At 43.2% G+C, this 21,802-nt stretch overlaps 1 protein-coding gene across 1 annotated transcript in view; it reads right to left on the bottom strand.

Moving 5' to 3' along the window:
* Positions 1-4,079: 4,079 nt before the first annotated feature.
* Positions 4,080-21,802, bottom strand: part of GATB (glutamyl-tRNA amidotransferase subunit B) — a 110,215-nt gene continuing 92,492 nt past the window's right edge. The window contains exons 11-13 of the mRNA XM_027866860.1: positions 20,677-20,755; positions 6,182-6,316; positions 4,080-4,608 (exon numbers count right to left, since the gene is read on the bottom strand). Coding sequence (XP_027722661.1) covers positions 4,483-4,608; positions 6,182-6,316; positions 20,677-20,755 — 340 coding nt within the window. The 3' untranslated portion in view covers positions 4,080-4,482. The remainder of the gene's footprint in view (positions 4,609-6,181; positions 6,317-20,676; positions 20,756-21,802) is intronic.

Raw genomic sequence — 21,802 nt, forward strand, 5'->3', positions numbered from 1 at the left:
AAATATTTTTGTACATGTGGGTCCTTTTCCCTTTCTTAATTATCTATTTGGGATACAGCCCTAGTAGTGGTGTTGCTGGATCAAAGGGTATGTACAGTTTGATTGCCCTTTGGCAATGCTCTCCAGATGGATCAGTTCACAATTCCAACAACAATGCATTAATGTCCCAATTTTCCCACATCTCCAACATTTATCATTTTCCTTTTCTGTCATATTAGCCAATCTAGTAGGTGTGAGGTGGTACCTAAAAGTTGTTTTAATTTGCAGTTCTCTAATCAATAGTGATTTTGAGCATTTTTTCATGTGACCAGCAATAGCTTTGTTTTCTTTTTGTTAAAGCTGCCTGTTCCTATCCTTTGACCATTTATCAATTGGAAAATGACTTGTATTCTTATAAATTTGACTCAGTTCTCTAAATATTTGAGAAATGAGGCCTTTATCAGGGACACTTTCTGTAAAAATTGTTTCCCAGCTTTCTGCTTTCCTTCTAATCTTGGTTGCACTGGTTTTGTTGGTACAAAACCTTTTTAACTTATTAATGATAAAAACTATTCCTATTTTCTAATGCTATGTCTTATTTGGTCATAAATTCTTCCCTTCTCCATAGATCAGACAGGTAAACAGAAGAGTACATAAATATATCTTGCTAAAAGTCAGATGATTTTTTTTTTTTGGTAAAAAGTTTGTATTTTCCTTAGTCTGCTTTCTTCTGTCTTGTCTTAACTCTTATTCAAATAAATGTAGTTGGTTTTTTTTTAATGGGTCACTGAGTGTGGTGGCACACACTTATAATCCCTGCTAGGATCCTTGTCAGGAGGCTGAGGCTGCTGGGTAGTTTAAGTTCAGGAATTCTGAATTATAGGACCAGCAGTAGGACTAAAAACCAATTGGATGTCCATACTAAGTTTGGCACCAATATGGTGACTCCCTGGGAACACAGGGCCACCGGAGGGGGCAGACTGGCCCAAGTTGTCAAAATGGAGCAAGTTATAATTTCCATGCCAGTCAGCACTGGGTTTGTGCTCGTGAGTAGCTGCTGCACTCCACCTGGGAGGAGAGAACCCAGTTTCCTCTTTTCCTGTCCCCTCAAAAAAAGAAAAAAAAAAGGTCATTTTGTAGAATCCTTGAGCCCTGGAAGCTGAAGCTGCTGATAAATTGTGCATATGATGGAGTATGGTCACAAACTTACATATAAGTGAGGCTCTTGGAAACCAAGAATTAAATTTTAAGATAGTTTCATTCCTTCCAGGTTCCTAATAATAGGCAACCTGGCTCTCAGCTACAAATCCATCCCCATCTCAGCAGTAGTGTAGGGCTAGAAAGCCCATCTTTGGCCAACTGCACCGGCCAATTTATTTTGCTTCTAGGTTTGTGCCCAGCGTCTCGAGTTCTAGCCACCAGGGTGACAGAATTGATAAGTGTTATGACTAGATGTGTGATCAATTCCAAAGGAGTTTCATGAAAGACTACCTGATAAGCAATTATTATTAGGGACCATCAAAATGGCACTAGTACTTTCACACAAGCCCTTCAATGTAAATCTCTCAATAATGCTGTAAGGGCAGGCAGCACAAGTATTTATTTTACTCATTTTTACAGATGAAGAAAGTAAGGCTTAGAGAGCTTAAAATTTATTCATTCAACAAACATTAAGTGCCTTCTATGGACCAGGTGTGGTGCTAGGTACTGGAGAAAGACAAAAATGCAACAGTCCCTTGCCCTGGATGAGTTTTCATTCTTTTGGGATATACTAGACAACTGGTGTCAGGCTCAAATAGGAACAGATGCCTACAGGTCCCATTTGACTTAGAAAACCACAAATTAAGATCACCTATGTTTTATTGTATATTTATTTTGTTAAATATCTCCCAATTACATTTTAATCTGATTCCTAGCTGCATTCTCGAGTGTTACCTCCACCTCTGCACTTGGGCAAGTCTTTTCCGCTCTTGGACTTTTTAAAAAAAAATTTATAAAGATGACGGTACAGGACTAAATGACCTTTGGAAGTCCTCTCTACATCTGGTGGGTAGTGGTAGGATTTGAACCCAGGTCTTCCGACTCCAAGGCTAGTGTTGAGCAGTTCAAAGTGGGGGAGACTGTTTTCACAAGGGGAAAACTCCGCTTACTCCTGAAACTTGGTCCTGGCCAGGATGATGTGTTCTAAGTCAGTCTGGGAGAAGGGCCTGTTTTCCCACATCATCTCTCTTACAGAGTATCAGCCACTAACCTCTACAGGCGGAGCTTCAAATGACAGACGGCAAAGACTCCACCTTGGTGCTGACACATACATTTTAATGAGATTTTCCTTGAATAACGGAAAAAGGGTACCAAACAAAAATCACACCCATGCAAAGAATGTATTTAAAAAGGGAGTTTTACTGAGACCCACTGGGAGGACTGAGCTACTGCTTTCCTTGTGAATTTTCTGGGGTCTTAAGCAAACAAATCACATTGTTTAGTTGAGGGTGCAAGTAAAATGTCTGTGATACTATACCTGAGTTTTTACAGTTGCAGTTAGGTCAGCACAAAGTCCTTTTGGGGAGATCTTAAAACTTGGTAATAGTCAATCGTCTGCAATGTAAAAGATCTGGCACTTTAAAGGCCAAGTGTTTTAACTCTGACATTTTTCATTATGAATCTTCAGTCTCTAATATGGTTTAACAAAGACATTTGCCTTTAAAAAAAAATTCTTGATAGAGCTGCCATCCTAATTAAGTAATGGCTTAAGTTCTGAAAAAAGCCTGAAATGCCTTGGCCAAATTTTATTATCCTAGAAGCTAGGGCCTTTTGTGAAAGATTGATGCAAATAGCAAAACTCTCTATTTGTTAGAGATAGAAGAGGTTGCTTTCCTCTCTCATTTGGGATTCATAGTTATGGAATCTAGAGAGAAAAGAGAGAATGAGGCCTGAGTTTCTTGCTTTCCTAGGGAGGGTTGGAGAAAGTAAAAATAGGCTTTTTGTTTTCAGGTCTGTTAGTTTTCAGTGTTTAAGTAGGAAACCCTGCATGTATTTTTTGTGTGTGTGCGCGCGCGTGAGGTAGAATCTTAAAATTCTAAACAGCTGCAGACAAGAATGAAAAGGTTACTTGCTCATTCTTCACTACTTATCTAATACTGAGAGCACAGCCATCATGAACCAATTCCTCTTTTTGAAAGGTAAGGGGGATACTTTCCTCCCCTCTACATTCTCTCAGGGAATGACCGTCTCTGTTTGCAACCAAGTGGGTATTTGGAAAATGTGGAGGGATGGGGGGTGAAGCTGGCAACACATTTTTCATGGTACCCGGCTGTCACTGGAACAGCATTAAGTACACGAGGTGACTAGATCTGTTATGCATTTTGTTTTTATCAAGGGCTGATGACGTTTTGTATCAAGCTAGGGCCACTGCAAGATTTTACTTTCTTGTTTTTGTCCCGGGTGATTTAGAAGCAAAACAAAAGAAAACAAAAAACCAAACTGGTCTTTAATAGCCAGCTCTGAGTCAGAGGCAACAGACCATCCATAGGAGGCCTCCTGTGCAACGTGGACAAAATGGCGTGACTGGTCATATGACATGAATAAGAGCAAGGCCACCTTCATTGGGATGTCACATTAAGTGCATGATGATTATTTTTAAAGGTCAAGATCTCTATTTGCTAATTTAGAGTATTATGCTTTCTGGATAAAACAAGTCAACCTAATGTTACAGCTTTTTTGGGTCATCTGCACAATATATGAATTGTAAGTTAATTTTTTTATGTGAAGTATGGGTATATATTTTATTCATTAAAATATTTGAAAACATCTACTTGCCTTATTTTTTTTAATATGATCTCAGTTAGACATTGTGTCCAAAGCTCTAGGTTCCTCATATCCTCAAGCGCTGAAAACCAAAGCTTCCTTATTAATTGGGTGATGAGCAGGTAGAGGCGATACCATTGTTTCCCTGCCCCCGCATCTCCCACCATAATCTTGTGTGCAGATACTGCGGTTCCTTTTGCCTGAACCAACCAATTTCTACTGCTAAAAATATAGTGCTTGAATTACTGGATTTCCTTTTTTTTTGTTTCCCTCTAAAGAGAAAAGCCGGTACATCCTTTGAAATCGTCGAGCCTGATTTATTTCAGAATTCTAGAATCTGAGACTTGGTCGCTGCTACATTTCTCACTGAAACCCCCTAAGCTCCCACTGGCATAGACACAAACATGGGAATAAGACCTTCTGTTCTCCTGTGGAGAATTCCTGGTAATCTCGGTCATGGGGATATGGAGCCAAGGGAAAGCCATTTTGTAAAGACCGGGTGGGGGGGTGGGGGGGTGGGAACACTGGCTCAGCTCTGGAGGCCAGGGCATGCTGCTGATCTGGGGTGAGCATGGTGGATTCCTGAGACCCTGTGATCAGAGCCTGTGGCCTCGAGGTCCTAGGGAAGGGGCCCAGACACAGTCTATGCTGGTTTGCCTTCTTCATGCTCCAGTCAAAGGGAGCCAGCCCTAGAGCTGCTCACTGCAGCTGCTTCTCCAGGATCTGCTTTATCCTGATGGGGTCTGCTCGTCCTTCCGTTGCCCTTCGGACCATCCCAATCAGTTTATTCACAACTTTCTGGTTTCCCTTCTTCACTGCCATGACCTTCAAAGAAATGAAGAAAATACATTTAAGAGGAAAAGCAAACAGCTGTACTAGGCAGTTGTTTCTTAGCCTTATCTGGGGGTGGGGAGAAAGGACTCTACCGAAGGTTGAGTCTGGCCATCTTTGTTGGCCCTTGGCCATTTTTGTAAAGACAAATCTGAAGATCACTCTGCTGAAGGGAAATTTCCAAACTCTGGCTTCTGATATAAATGAATGGGAAAATTAGCAAGTGAAGGATGGCCTGGATCTGGGCTAGTCTGGAAACCCTACTCTCCTCTTTCCCTCTTTAACTTCTGTAATGATAAGAGGAGGGCACACTAATGGTGATTCAGCCAAGCTCCTTTCCTAAGTAGAGCAATCTGAGCTTCTTAAAAGTCCTTTGAGTGAGCGAGTTCCCTAAGGGAAATTAAAACAGTCTGATCAGAGCAAAGAGAGTGAGTCTCTCTAATTCTGCAGTATGGCTCTCGGTAGTCACTGAAAATGCAGGCTCTTTTTAAAAAAAATGGCATCTCTTTTAAAGTAATTGGAGGGTGCAAGGGAGAGAAGGGGTAGACACTGAAGGCACATCAAACAGCAACTAGCTAGTGAGGCAGGAAGCGGCTCGTGACCTTTGGCTCTGATGTTTGTCCCTAGGCTCTAACACTCGGGTCCACCTGCACTCAAGTGCTTCAGGACGAATCAAACTCCGAGAGCATCTTTATCAGTGGCTACAGATGAGGCAGGAAGATGGAGACTGCCGAAGCTCGGGTGCAAGCTCATTTTCTTTATCAAGAGCTCTTTACGGGGCTGTTAGTGTCTTCCGGCGAGCTGATGGGTAGGTGGGGACTGTTCTCTAAGGAACGATGGCAATTTTTTTCTTCCCCCACGTGGAAAAATCCCTCCAGACAATATGATTAGACTGAGGGAGGGAGGGGCCCTACTCATTTTAACTTGCCGATTTTGTGCTAGGCTCAGAACACAAAATGACTTGGTTTTCAGCCATGCTCCTGTCAAGATTTTCTCCATAATTTAAAAATAATTTTCCATGCTGCCTTTACAATCACTTGTGGGCTGGAAGCTGGGAGTGTTTCCATCACCATCTCTCCCCTCCCTCACTGCAGGACCTGCAGGCTAGCTTCTTATGATGAGGTCCTCCTTGTTCTTGACAGCTTAGCTGGGGTAGATAGAGAGTTATTTTCAGCCTTGAGAAAGGCTGGGCACCTAAGAGATCAAAATTTTGATCTGGCGATTTTGGTGACACTCCTATAAATAACTACTTCAATGCAAATTAAATGGTGTCAGAGGGGTGAGAATTTCTAATGAAAATAGAGTTTGAATCGTCCCAAATGTCGAGGAGGATAAAAATACTGAAGCTAGGCTTAGGGACAAATTCCACGCCCCATCCGAGGGCTCTTAGGCTTTCTCCTCTGGATGATCAAGGTAACCACCAAGCCCACAGCTCCTAATGGAGGTCAGTGACTGCTGACTCTGTATGCAGATGAAAAAACGCTGCGACTCGGGAGAAACCTCTGGCCACTTGTGCTGCTGGCAACCCCCTCCTCCCATGAATAAAGTCACAAATAAAAGCAGTCACCTCCTGAGGATGCTCGGCCAGCACTGCCTGGCATATCTCTTCCAGCTCCTCTTGGTTCTGCAGCAGTTCAAGTTTCTTCTCTTGAATGATCTGGCCTGTAGTCTTCCCTTGGTTTTGCCACAGTTCCTCAAAAACCTAAGAACCAGAGTGGGGAGGGCATAGCAAAGAATGATCTCTGATACAAGGCATGACTCCCAATCCATGGATGCCAAGTTACAAGGGTTTGGGGAAGGGAGGAGGAGGGAGAGACAGGGCTGAACTGACACCAAAGTCTTTCTTATACTGAAAGTGAAAGAATCCATTAAGTGATGTGGATAGACCACTAGATTTGGAGTAAAAAAATCTACATTCAAATCCCGATTCCTTGGGTGGCCTTGAACAAGTGGCATCAACCCTTTGGGCCTGACTGTCTTCATCTGTAGAGCAATGGGGTTGGGCTAGATAACATCTAAGGCCCCTTGTGGCTCTAATGCCTAGCATTCATTTTTCATTAGTGTTCTATCCTGAACCACTGGTGACAAGTGCACCATGACAAGTGTACTGGGTGAAAAGTGACTTGAGGCTACTGGTGGCTCTGGGCTCCCCTTCTATCAGTTTGAACAGGTCTTTAGTGGGCGCCTCCTGCATACTCTCTTAGAGAGCTGCTTTCCTCCCTCTCCGCTGAATCATGACGGAGAGGCTGCTCTATCCGGGCAGAGTTGGTCTTCCCCCTCTGCGACACTGCTGTGGGAGTTGTGAGGGGGCAATGACTAGTCCCGGGACTCCTGCTGACAACCAGGAGACAGGCACACTATAAATCTGATGAACTAATTAAATGAAATGGCAACTTTCTGTAAAGGCTAGGACCCACGCAAAAGCGGTAGGAGGCAGCCAGTGGGCTGAGACCAACTCAGCTCCAGACAACTCATCCTGCTGGGGAAGAGGACTCCACGAGGGCAGGAAGTTATTTGGCTTCATAATGAGAATATAAAATAAGAACATAAACGAAAATGCACAGAATCCCCAGGCCTACCTCTTATTTATCCCCTACAGGTAGAGCTGGATACAAGCCTGACTGGGACAATTATCCATTAATGTCTGTGTGTTTTTTTATTTTTTAAAAAATAATCCCCTTGAAAATGAGGAATATTTGTAAGGAAGAGAGGCCTTCGGGCCTAGGGTGGTTATTTTCCTTCTTCCTTTTGTTCTTATACTGCCTGGGGGCTGCAGCAATGTTCTTTGTTCCTCCCGAAGGCCATGCTCGCCTGCAGTCATAATTGTATATTTATATCATCATTACTATGGCAATGAAGGAGATGGAAAACTCCCCATTCCCACTGTGGCAAAGACGGGGGCTGGTCAGGAGCCAGTCCTCCTAGGAGAGCAGATTTGTCCAACAACCAATGTGAAGAGTACAAGAACGGTAAGGTGAATGGGATGCTGCTTTCAGCCTTGGCAAAGTTGTCTTGACTTCCCCAGCCCACCAATGTGTCCAAGCATATACATAATTCTTGCAGACTGTTAAACATTTGTTAAGCACCTTCTGTGCACAGAGCACCATGCCTTTGGCGTGGTTCGCCTAGAGCGTCAGGACCAATGAAGCTGAAGCTGTGGCCCTGTAAACCCTCCTCTGTGTTACCAGCATGGGGGCTATTAGCCCAGTGGGATGGATGGGGTGAGAGTGCTGGTAGATACAATCTCTCTTTACTACATTAAATATTAAAAAAACAAACAAACAGTCTTAGATTCCCACGATAGGTCAATCTCAGTAATATACGATCTTTCCCTTTATTCAAGGTCTAGCTCGGGTGCCACTTCTTTTGTGAATGTTGTCCTTACCATGAAATCAGCATTCTATCCTCAAACTGTCCCATTCCATGTTGTCAGGATCTTTCCATTACCCATATCATATTTACCTTGCATCATGTGTATGTGTCCATAACACTAATTCCCTGAGGTCCTGTGTCATTCTTCATTTTCTTTTTTTTTTTACCCAGCACAGTACTTTGCATATAATAGGTGCTTAATAAATATTTAGAGATTTGCCACCTTGGAGTCATCCCTCAGAGTCTGGCTTGACTCTTTACCCTCCTTTACCTTTTCAAAGCTAGTCAACTGCCAAGTCTTACTGATCTTGCCCAACATTATTCACCTTCTTTTCTCATATAGGCACACTGCTAGTCTAGGCTCATGACCCATGGTTTGCACCATCACAGTGGTCTCCTCATTGGTCTCGCTGAGTTTGGCATGGTCTGGCTCATTTGGTCTGCTTTTCTGGACTGATTTTCCCATGACTCCCTCTCCTGTACTCAATGCTCCAGCCAATCTGGCTTATTTGCTGTCTCCCATACGTGACACTCCATCTCTGGCCTCCGTGCCTTTGTATAGGTTGTCCCCCTTGTCTGGAATGCACTCCCTCCTAACCTTCCTCCCCTAGTTTCCTTCAAGGCTCAGCTCAGGAGCTGAGCGCCTCCATAAGGCTTTTCCAGATCCTCCAAGTTTTCAATGTCTACTCCTGAAATAATTTTGTATTTACATTGTAAATACTTATATAAGCTGTGTGTACCAGAAAGAATTCTAGACTAAGATGCCCTGGGTTTGAATCTAGCCTCTGACACTGAATAGCTGTATGACGATATACAAGTTGAAAGCAGCTAGATGGCAACAGTGGATACAGCTCTAAGCCTAGAGTCATCAAATCTAGCCTCTGATACTTACTAGCTATGTGGCCTTGGGCAAGTCATTTAACTACTGTTTGCCTTTCAACAGCCAGTCAATTGCCAAGTCTTACTGATCTTGCCCAACATTATTCATCTTCTTTTCTGTAAAATGGGAATAATAATAGCATCTACCTTCTAGTTGGTTGTGAGGATCAAATGAAATAATTATAAAGAACTTAGCACAACGCCTGGCATACAGTAAGCACTATGTAAATGTTAATTACCATTGTTATTATTATTAAGTCACCCTCTTTGAATATACCTTTCCCCAAGTGCCAAATGAGGATAATAGCACCTACTTCACTGGGCTATAGTGAGGTACAAATGAGATAATGTGTTTGTGAATGAGATAAATGTTTGCAAATCTTAAAGCACCACATATAAATGTGAGCTATTACCATCATTATTTTTGTTACTATTATAATCTATGTACATATTCCCCCTTGTATCTTTCATGTGTCATGGTCTCCTTCAGCACTTTGGTGAAGCCTATCTACCCTTTCTCAGAATATAGTTTTAAAATGCAGATTACAGAAGAATCAATTATACTGAAACATAATTATTAAAAAATTTAAAAAAAGCAAGTTCACATACCCCAGGCCCTTTCAGAAGCTCTTGAACAAAGGGACTGTTTTTGCTTTCATCTTTTCACCTTTGAATCCCTGCTGCCTAGCATGGTATCTTGTATGCAGGAAGTGCTTAATAAAGGCTTGCTGAATCTAGTTACTGAATGAAAGACAGTGTACTTTACAATGCACCTTTTCCTCACAGAAGCTGGCAATAATGAAGCCTGGGTACCTGGTCTTTGCCCTTTTCCCCTGATACCTTTATTTTTTGAAGCTTCAGTTGAAACCTCGAGGGACGTCACCAGCAGTGTTTGCTGGGGAAGCAGTCCAGTTCCATGTCTTCCCAAAGAATTGCTGGAGAAAATGCAGGGAAATGCAAATTTACCTTTCCCAACTGACTAATGAAGACTTAAGATGGTCATGGGCACCAAATGGGACACGTGGCTTTCCTAACTGCTATTGTGAGCTAGCTCTACAGGAAAAAAAGCACATAAAAAAGCATGTTGTTGTTGCTGTTTTTTATAAAATACACTGGTGTTTAAAAAAAAAAGTAGTGCTGAAAAAAAAGCAGGTTTTTGGCAAAGTGTTTATTTCTGTTCAACTCTGTCTGCAGAGATGCCTAAAAAAAGAGACTACTCAAAAATGTACAAGCCATAGGTAGGGCATCCCTCGAGGTCTAGAAACACAGCTCAGAATAGAACCGCTGCCCCCCCATGCTAATCAAGAATCCATACATCTCTCTGAGGCAGAGCAGTTTGGTAGAAAAGGCAGGATTTGGGCCTGGATTGGCAGGGAGCCCGGATGGGGGCGGGGAGAACGCTGTGCACTCAGGGCCTTGTTGGGCATCAGCTCACCTTGACACCCTGTACAAACACCACAGACCCCAAAGCAAGGGAGCTGGTTCTGAGACCAGCAGAAACAACAACAACAAAGCAATGAATCTGGCACCTTGCATAGTGCTCAGGAAACATCAGCTTGCTAAAACTGGGTAGAAATACCCAGGATGAAGACACCCCATGAATACCTGAGAAGGCAAACCTACAAATCCCTTCAACAGTGGGCAGTATGCATCACACTCCTGAAAGAAAAAGAGTCCTGGGGACTTTCAGGAGCCAAGATGTATAAGTAGTAAATCGCTGTGACTCTCCCATGTTCACCTCTAAACAACCATAAAATAGCACCCCAAAAACAAATCCTGGAACAGCAGAACCAGCAAAAAGACAGGGTGAAACAATCTTTTAGCCCAAGAAACTTGGAAGATTGGCAGGGAAGTTCTGTCTCACTCGGGTAAAAGGGGAACACATTCCAGGCCAGGAAGCATCCCAGCAAGCCTGCAGCAAGCCCCACCTCAGCAAGCCAGTGGGAGATCCTGAGCCCCAGGGTGGTGGAGCAGGCAAATGCTAACACCAAAACCTCCCATGTGCCTCAGCAAAGCTAAGGGAATGGGTAGACTTCAGCTCCCAGAACTGTGCTTCAACATAGTCCTGGGCAAACAGGTAGATGCCAATCCTAGAGGTGCCTAAGCAAACAGCCAGCTGCCAGAGGCCAGACAGCCATGTGCTTCAGTGTAGCTCCAGGGAAACAGAAATACCCCACTGCCTCAGCACACACTAGATACCAGCAATAGCAGCACCAACCCCATCCTCTCAGCACAGCACTAGACATGAGGGTCTCCTGTGGGCCTCTGGGCAACACCAGTGCAGCACCAGGTAAACAGCCAGGGCCTTCAGCCCCTGTCACAAGAAGCCTGAGACAGTACCTCTTCTCTACCCTGGGAGCAGAGCTCAAATTTAAAAGAAAGGAAGAAGGTCAAAAAAGATGAGCAAAAAAACCAAAAAAAAAAAAAGAATCTGACCATAGAAAATTATTATGGTGACAGGGAAGATCAAGATACAAACTTAGAAGAGGACAACATTGTCAAAACACCCATGGCCAAAACCCCAAAGAAAAATGGGAAATGGTCTCAAGCTCAGAAAGAACTCATGGAAGAGCTCAAAAAGGAGCTTAAAAATCATATAAGAGAAGTAGAAGAAAAACTGGGAAAAGAAATGAGAGTGATGCAAGAGAATTATGAAAAGAGTCAACAGCTTGGAAAAAGAAAACAATTACTTAAAAAAGTAGAATTGGCCAAAGGGAAAAGGAAGTACAAAAGCTAACTGAGGAAAACAATTCCTCAAAAGTTAGTGGAAACTATGACTCTATGAGACATCAAGAATCAATCAAATAATTTCCAAAGAATGAAAAAAATAGTTTATGTAAAACACCTCATTGGAAAAACAGCTGACCTAGAAAACAGATCCAGGAGAGCCAATGTCAGAATCATTGGGCTACCTGAAAGCCATAATCAAGAGGAGGATCTGGACAGCATGTTTCAAGAAATTATCAAGGAAAACTGTCCTGATATCCTGGAACCAAAGGGCAAAATAAGCAATGAAAGAATCTACTGATTTCCTCAGGAAAGAGATTCCAAAAGAAAAACTTCAAGGAGGTCAAGGAGGAAATACTGTAAGTGGCCAGAAAGAAACAATTCAAATATTGGGGAGCCACAACCAGGATTACACATTGCTTAGCAGCTACAACATTAAACGACTGGAGGTCATGGAACATGATATTCCAGAAGGCAAAGGAGCTAGGACTACAATAACAAATCACCTCCCCGGGAAAATTAAGCATACTACTTCAAGGGGAAAAATGGTCATTCCGTGAAATAAAAGGATTTCAAGCTTTCATAATGAGAAGACCAGAACTGAACAAAAAGTTTGACATCCAATATCAAGACCCAAGAAAAGCCTAAAAAGGTAAAAAGGGAAAAGAAAACATAAGAGATTCAATGGAGTTGAATGGTTTACATCCCTGTATGGGAAGATGATGCTTGCAATTCTTAAAAACTGTACCACTAATAGTACGGCTAGAAGGAATATACATAGACAGAGGGTATGGGAATAAGGTGAATCTGAAGGAATGACATACAAAAATAAGAGATAAGAAAGAGGAGTACACTGGGTGCAGAAGGAAGGGAGAGGCAGAATGAGGCAAATTATTTCACATGAAGAGGCTCAAAAAACCTGTTATAGTGGAGGGAAGGATGGGGGGTGGGCAATGGGTATCACTTAAACCTTGATCTCCTCAGTATTGGCTCAAAGTGGGAATAATATACACAATCAGTTTAATATAGAAATCTACCTTACTGGACAGGAAAGTAGGAGGAGAGAAGACTAAGTAAAAGAGTGGGGGGGGGAGAGATTGACAGAAGAGAAAGGGCAGACCAGGTAAGGTGACAGACAGAAGCAAAACACTGTCAAGGACAGAAAGGGTGAAAGGAGAGAGAGGACAAACAGGAGGAAAAATAGGAAGGAGGGAAATACATAGTTAGTAATCATAACTGTGAATGTGAATGGGATGAACTCTCCAGAGTGGGTCAAAAACCACTATCCTACAATATGTTGCTTACAAGAAGCACACCGGAAGCAAAGAGACACACACAAAGTAAAGGTAGGGAGCTGGAGCAGAATCTATTATACTTCAGCTGAAGGTAAAAGAAAAAAAAAAGGAGGGGTAGCAATCCTGATCTCAGACAAAGCAAAAGCAAGAACAGACCTAATTAAAAGAGATAAGGAAGGAAACGACATCTTGCTAAAAGGAACCACAGACAATGAAGTAATATCAATACTAAACATGTATGCACCAAGTGGTATAATATCCAAATTTTTAAAGGAGAAGTTAATGAGTTACAGGTTCATGACTAAACAAGAGATAGAGAACATTATGAAATGTAAAACAGATAATTTTGATTACATTAAATTAAAAAGATTTTGCACAAACAAAACCAATGCAACCAAGATTAGAAGGAAAACAGAAAGCTGGGAAACAATCTTCACCTCTAAAGTCTCTGATAAAGGCCTCATTTCTCAAATACATAGAGAACCGAGTCAAATTTATAAGAATACAAGCCATTCTCCAATGATAAATGGTCAAAGGATATGAACAGGCAGCTTTCAGATAAAGAAATCAAAATATCTACAGACATCTGAAGAAGTGCTCTAAATCACTTCTTTTTATTTTATTTTAATTTATTAATTTATTTTTTGGGGGGCAATTGGGGTTAAATGACTTGCCCAGGGTCACACAGCTAGTAAGTGTCAAGTGTTTGGTCTGAGGCCAGATTTGAACTCAGGTACTCCTGACTTCAGGGCCGGTGCTTTATCCACTGAGGCACCTAGCTGCCCCTCTAAATCACTTCTGATTACAGAAATGCAAATTAAAACAGCTCTGGGGTACCACCTCACACATATCAAATTGACTAATCTGACAAAAAAGGAAAATGATAAATTTTGGAGAGGATGTGGGAAACTTAACTACACTGTTCGTAGAGTTGTGAACTGATCCAACCATTCCTGAGAGCAATTTGGAACTATGCCAAAGAGCAATCAAACTGTGCGTACCCTTTGAATCAGCAATACCACTACTAGGTCTGTATCCCAAAGAGATCATAAAAAAGGGAAAAGGCCCTACATGTGCAAAAATATTTACAGCAGCCCTTTTCATGGTGGGAAAGTATTGGAAATTGAGAGGATGTCCATCAATTGGGGAATGGCTGAACAAGTTGTGGTATATGAATGTACTGAATGTAATGGAATTCTATTGTGTAATAAGAAATGATCAATAGGCAGGTTTCAGAAGAACTTGGAAGGACTTGAACCTGATGCAAAGTGAAATGAGCAGAACCAGCAAAACATTGTACACAGTATCAGTAACACTGTGTGATAATCAACAATGAATGACTCAGCTCTTCTCAGCAACATAATGATCTAAGACAAATACAAAGGACCCATGAAGGAAATGCTATCCACATCCAGATAAAGAAGTAATGGACTCTGAATGCAGATTGAAGCATATTTTTTTTCACTCACTTTATTCTTTTTTATGTTTTTTTATCCCTTTCTTCTTTCACAACTGTGACTAATACGGAAATATGTTTTACATGATATCATATGTATAATCTATATCAAACTGCTTACCATTTTAGGAAGAGGGTAAGGAAGGGGAGGGAGAAAAATTTAGAACTCAAAATCTTGTAAAAATGAATGCTAAAAATTGTCTTGACATGTAATTGGGAAAAAAAAATACTATGTTAAAAAGAAAGGACTCCAGGTACAACATTCACCCCATTAAGCCATCAAGCTTCTGGTTAGGGGACGATATTTGGCGTATACAAACATAGCTTTTGTTTTGTGTCTGGAGCAATAATTTTGTCAGTGTGGGGAGCTGCTGATGTGGAAACTCTTTCCACCAGTATAGAGAGGCAACTCATCTGTAACTTAAATGTTAAAAAAGCTTCCTGGGACACTGGTTAAGTAACTTACCCAGGGTTAGTGTATGTTGGAGGCAGGTTTTTCTGACTGTAAAAGGAGGTCTTTTATCCACTGTGCCAAGTTGCCTTAACTTGCAAAATTAACAAATTAATTTTATAGTTCAAATATTGTAGAGGATAATAATAATAATGATAATGATAGCGGCTAGCACTTTTATAATGCACCTACTATATGCCAAGCACTGTGCTTAGCATTTTACAAATATTATCTCATTTGATTCTACTAGCAACTCTGCGATGTAGGTGCTACTATGATCCCCATAAAATATAGCCAAAGAAACTGAGGCCAACAGAGGTTAGGTGACTTAAACCTGGATAGAATACTGGTTTTGGAATCAGAGAAGCTAGGTTCAAATACTGCCTTTGTGGCTCTGGGCACTTAACGTCCATGGTCCTCACTGCCCAGCTGCAAAATGAAGGGGTTGGCTGAGTTGGCCGGCCCCAGGTCTAAACCTACAAAGTGTCTTACAATGTTCACACTCGATCTCCTGACCTAGTAGAAATCAGGAGGCTTGAGCTACTCAAGGGAGTGACCGGTGCCTCCAGCACTGTCCTTCCTCGCTGGTGCTCTCCCTGGCTTTGTTAGTGCTCACTTTATGTTTCAGCAGGATACATCTCAAGCTTCTGCCTATGTTTAACCTCTGCCCAGGGAAGTGCCACGAGGCAAAACTGCTTGTGGTCAGGAACAGAGGTCTCAGGCGTGGCATCTGCCCACCCGAGAAGAGCTGGGCAGTTCAGAGTGTGGCACTGGTGCCCAATCAACAGTAAAGAGTGACGGCCAAAGGGACGGGGTGATAGATGAGTTGGAAAGGCCTTTCTCTTTTCTGCATTGCACATTCTGCAGTGCGTGCGCCAGGGCTGACAGATGGGGGCATAAACTCAGATTTCAGTTCCTGGGGGATGACAGTTACATACTCTCTTTTGATTGCTGTCCAACTGTTTCTCCAACAAAAGATTTTTTGTTTTTTTTTTTTATGTTTTTTATAAGTATATGATTTGAAGGCTAGAGAGAAAACAATAAGAATGACGACAAAAACAACACTTTAAAGTTCACAAAGCCCTTCTGTGCATGATCTTAGGGTACAAGCTCCTAAAATTACAGGTTTGGTCACATCACATTCTGTCTCAAGAAATTTCCATGGCTCCCTATTACCTCTAGGATAAAATACAACAAACTTTTCTGTTGGGCATTTGAAGGCCTTCAGAACGTGGCTCCAAACCCTCTTTCCATACTGACAGTCCCCTTCACAAACTCTATGAGCCATACTAAGCTTTCACGGCTCGGGAAAACGTCCACCGTACCCAAGATGTATTTCCCAAGTTCCTCGCATTCTACGTATACCCTGTCATCGCCATCACCCTCTCCACGTCATCATCATTTTGTATTTACTTTAAGAAGATTTTGCATGGACTCTTTTGTGTCTGTGTTGTTTCCCACCCCCCAGAATATAAGCTCTTTGAGGACGGGGGCTGCTCGGTTTCCTCTCCTTGCAGTTAATATATGATATATTGCCTAGCACAGGGCCTCGCACATATCAGGTTAATAAATATTTGTAGGATGAATGAAGCTCATTTGCCCATATCAGTCTGATACTTATTAGCCTTCAGAGTCAGAGGGGACAGAGACATCTGTGCAGTTAAAATGGTTTACTGCATCTCAGACCGAGAAGAGAAGCACGTTAACTGGAGAGTGGTAATATCTTCCCCTCTTTGAGAAGGAGCCAGTGTATAGGGTGAGCCAAACTGACAGATACCAGCCTGAGTCTCTAAGGAGGGGCAGGACACGGCAGAACACGTGCTTCCTGCGAACATATGAAGGGCCAGTAAGAAGAGAAAGATGCTAACTCATTACTGGCCAAAAATGATCCACACCTCTATGCAGTAAGATACATAAAATTTTATTGCCCAAAAACCTTTTTAAAAAGTGTATGCCAAAAGGGATGGTGGTGGGAAGCAGGTTAAGTGTGGAAGCTGGAGACTGAAACACTTTTTCTCTCTCTTGATCCAGGACCCGATTCAACACCGACTCCCCAGCCACATTTGCTTGAGGTGGGCAGACTCTGGAGACACACACAGTACATTTCGTGTATCTACTTCTAGGCATGCACAAGGAGGGGGCACACAGACGCTCCTATCTCCTTTAAGCATTAATTTGGCCATAAGTCTGGAAAATGTTCGTGGTCAAAGAGTTGTAGGGCTCTGAAATCATCTGGCTTTTATTAGCAGGTTAATTCTGCCACCGCTGTCTTGAGAGCCTGCTATTCGTAATCTGGCATGGGCTGGATCCAGCGGGCTGGGTTCTGAAAAGAGGGACTGTCACATGCTGAACAGGCTTGGTCTGGTCATTTGAGAACAAGATTGATAATTATCATGCTTTTGCCCAAGGTCAGTTACTCGGTCACCAGCTAGGACACGGCTTTATCTCTTTGTGTCTCTATTTCCACTTGAAAAATGGGAATCCAGGGGCAGCTAGGTGGCACAGTAGATACAGCACTGGCCCTGGTCAGGAGGACCTGAGTTCAAATCCGGTCTCAGACCAAACACTTGACACTTAACTAGCTATGTGACCCTGGGCAAGTCACTTAATTCCAACTGCCTTAAAAAAAAAATGGGAATCCTATCCCTACTTGCCTCTCAGAAAGGCAGCTAACTTCCCTAACATGTATACATACTTACGGTGCTCCTCAGGCATGAGGTCCCTAGAGGATGGTGTTATCAAGACAATGGCGGCTATAATTAAGATTAGTAAAAGAAAAGTCAGAGAGACAGTGTCCTAGGTAGATGAGTATGGAAAACCCAGCCAGCCATGATGGGAGGGGAAAGGAACTTCCCTGCTGAATAAGGACAAAAGAAGAGGCAAGGGGGACTCAGAAAACTCTCCCGAAAGCACGGTGGGGTCTGCATATACCTCTTTTCCTTAAGCTTTTAGGACTTGTAAGCCACGGTCCCCAGGAAGGAATTACCTTAATACCCATCGCCCTTGCTGCTTCCAGGCCTCATGGTAATTCAGAGTTGGAAAGGTCCTCAGAGGTCACTTTGACCCCTCATATCCCAGCAATGGTAACGGAGACCCAGAGAGGAAGAGACTGTTCAAGATTAGACAGGTAAGTACCAAGAGCTGGGATTCAAACCTAGATCTCTAGCTCCTAATCTAGTGTTCTTCAGCTACTCCATTTAACAAGCATTTCTTACATGCCTAAGGATGACAGGTGAGAGGCAAGACAGAGACTTGGGCTTGAGTCCCACGGGTGACTCATAGTGGCTGGGTGACCCTGGGTAAGGGCCCGCAACCTGTGCCTCAGAAAAGTCTGTTGTGGAGAAGTTGTTGGGAGAGGAAACTTCTCACTCGTAGCTCTTCACATCGATGAAATCACAGGGATGGTGAAAAAAAAATACCAGGAATAGGGGATGAAGATGAAGACACACACACACACACACTTTTACATGCAACTACGGACAGCAAACATGTACACAGATAAGGAAAAACAAGATAATTTGGAGGAAGTGAAAGGCTTGAAAACGATAGATCAGGAAGTCCTGCAGGTGGTGGTACGTGAACTAGGCCTTAAAGGTAGCTAGGAATAGGTGAAGGTAAAGAAATGCATTACAGGCCCAGGGTTCAGCTTTAGAAAATGCACAAAGGCAAGGGACAGGAGGGAGAGTTTGGGCCAGTATGGTTGAAACAGAGTGGTGAAGGGGCATAAGGGGAAACACCTGGAAGGAAAGTGGGACCCAGGCTGAGAAGGCTTTGAATGTCAGGAGATAACAAATACGAAATGCTATGAAAAAATTTAAATTTCTTTATGTGTCAGTTATTACTATATTTCTTTTCTAGAAGCAATTTGAGAGCCCTCAAAGATCTCTGAATAGGAGAGTGAGATGGAAACCCTTTGTCGAGGGATACTGATCTGACAGCTGTGTGGAGGATAGAGCACAGAGGAGAGATAGTGGAAGAAGGGAGGACATTGTGTTAGTCCAGGCAAGAGGAGAGGAGAGCCTGAACTGGAGCTCTGGCCATGGGAGTGGAGAGAAGCGGGGGGAGGGGGGGGAGGGGACTGCAAGGGGGCCGTACAGGTAGAAGCATCAAAATCCAGCAAGTGCCTGGAGAGTGATAGAGAGACTGGGGATGGGAAGGAGGGAGGGAGAGAGAGAAGGAGAGAGAGGGAAAGAGGGGAAAACAGAAAGAGGGGGAGACAGAGAGGGAAGGGTGGAGGGAGAGGAGAGAGAGGGAGAGAAGGAGGGGGGAGGGGGGAAAGGGAGAAGGGGAGACAGATAGGAAAAGGAGGAGGGAGAGGGGACAGAGGGAGGGAGGGGCAGAAGGAGGGGGAAACAGAGAGAGAGGGAAGGATGGAGGGGGAAGGAGAAACAGAGACAGAGAGACAAAGAAAGAGAAAAGTCAGGGGTGACTGGGGCTTTGATCAGGAGGCTCTGAACCTGCTGCCAAGCCTTCCACTCCAAGGCACCATAGCTAACTCGCTGGCATGGGCATGACCAAGGCTTTCCAGTTCTGCCGCAGAATGCCGTGGGCTCCCACGGCACTCACATGTTATGGAGAAAGGGAGGCAGACTTCCTGGTGCAGCCCCAGACTCCTGACACCCTCCTATCGGGGGTTTCTAGTCACTGTGGTTTCGGCGCTTTCACATAACCTCAGAAATCACTCCCAACTTGTTTAAAAATTGAGGAAGCGAATGCAATCCAACAATGTCTCTATCTGCACATCTGTCGAAACTCAGGCTGTCAGTCTTCCATCACTTCTTGTTGCAACTGTCTGCCCCGGGACTGTCAGATTTTGTGGGGGGGGGAAGATTCCTTCCTCCTCCTCCTCCAATGCTACAATTCATCTGCTCTTGTGTATATATAGCTTCTGCTGCCCCCGGGCCATCCAATATCTCTCCCTACTGCTGAGAATGGATATAAACATTTGTTATTCTTCTGACATCCAGGCAGCCAAAATACTTTTCTAAATGTGGCACGGTCCCTGTTGCTCGACAGCATCACTCGGCGGTGGGTAAACTCGGCCTTCATTAGCCTGCGTCCCCAATTGCACAATTTAGAGGACGGAGCACGCTCCATGCTTGCTAGTAATTAGTCAAAAGGAGGAAGAAGTCTTTCTAGAGCATCACTTTGCTTTGTAACCTGTTCCAATCACTGGCGCATATAAATATTAAATGCAAAAAGCTCCATTAAAATAACATTAGGCCTCCGTTTGAAACACTGGGAACAGGGCAGCTGCCTCCACACAGCCTCCGTGGTCTTCATCTCAATACCAGGGGATCCCAGGGGATCTCACTCAGGCGATGGGGGGTTCTGAACACCGCCCAGGAAGGCTGCCAGATCAGCTGCCCCACATTCTGGCTTTCTCCCCGGTGGCCGGGCCTCACCCTTTACTGCAGGGAGGACTGACTTTCAGAGGGCAGCCTGTGACAAAGACAAATGCCCCTGCAGGAGGAGGCTGGGATGCTGGGGAGGTTATCAAGTGAAGCATCAGAGGGGTCAGGGGAGCAGTGAAGTCTGTCACCGACCTCCCAGGACTCTAGTGGTGGCATCTGCACTTCCCTTTAATAGGAACTGCATGCCCTGCTGTGCTTTCGCCTCTTCCATAAACACACATTTGGGGTAAACATTCCTATAATATCAAGCAATTAAAGTCTTCCCCAATTAACAAAGAGGGGAGCAAGTTACCTGTGCATGGAAATGGCTTTTTATCCTAACAAATGAATTTTTCCATCCTTCAGCATAAAAAAGACCCCTTAGAAGCACTTAATACCTCAATAACCAAACCCACTTTACGATGGCGTTTTCATAAACATTTACTATGATTTTAGAGTAAACAGTAGCGTCAGCAAGTTTAGACTCACTTGTTTAGCTGCGGGCAGAGAGATGACTTTGCTGTCCACAAGGCTGAGAAGCTCGGCCAGTGAAGAAGGTGAGATTGGACTGGGGTGAGAAAAAAGAGAAAGCAAATGAATTTCCACATTGCCTTTGCATCCATTACTCCTCACCTTCCCCTTTCTATCTCTCTCTCTCTCTCTCTCTCTCTCACACACACACACACACATATATCACATCACAACTCTCCATTTTATTGGTTTCAATAACTGTATACCAGGGGTGAAAATAAATAGGCCAACTGTTCTCTCTGCGTTTTTGTAGTTTCAAATGCAAGTTTTAGTGTGTAGAGTTGGCTCTTCTTTATTTCCCTGCCTAACAATGACAGCTGTTTGCCAGAAGTTAGACCATGGATTTCTCTCTCAACAACAAAGTGCTTGATTTAATTAGGAGAAAAAAAAAAAAGCAAGGGGGAGAAGGTGCAAAATTCATGAACCTTTCACAAGAAAGGAAAACAGTCAGCAATTAAGTATTTTCAGTTTGAACATCAGTTTGAAAATGATTGAATAATTTAAGGGCTTGAAAATTTTGTTGGTGTGGGTGGTCCCTTTACCAATGTGGCTGACACTCTTCCATGATGGAACAGACTCTGTGTGAGCTGCTGAGTCCTGAGAATTCAGACCCATACTCACACCTGCCTATGGGCCAAGCTGCTGATAAGCTTCTCTATTCTTAATTGGGCTGCTCAGTGGGCAACAGATACAGGCATCCCTGGGCCCTTTCTAGCGTGGCAGGTAGGACCTTTCAGAACCTCCATTCTGCTGGCATCATCTTCAAGGACCCAAGTCCATCCTCCAGAAACAGAGGAAGCCCCAGGGAAGGGCTAACAATCTGCAGATACTGCAGATGACATTTTGTAAGCATTTGTGGTTAGTTAGTCAATAGGCATTAAGTGTGTACCAAGTGCTACAATGTGAGGTTTTTCTCATTCTGTCCAAACTTACCTTTTCAGGTACTGTGCTATAAGTATTGGGGCTACAAAGAAGTTGGAAAATATTTCAGGGAAAAAAAGCTAATAATGTCGACATGCTGTATGCTTTTGGATCATGACGTTGGATTCATTTTTATTATTATTATTTTTTAAATTAAGTAAGG

This window comes from Vombatus ursinus, unplaced genomic scaffold (assembly GCF_900497805.2).
Source record: "Vombatus ursinus unplaced genomic scaffold, bare-nosed wombat genome assembly UNPS02014784.1, whole genome shotgun sequence".
NCBI classification, from domain to species: domain Eukaryota; kingdom Metazoa; phylum Chordata; class Mammalia; order Diprotodontia; family Vombatidae; genus Vombatus; species Vombatus ursinus.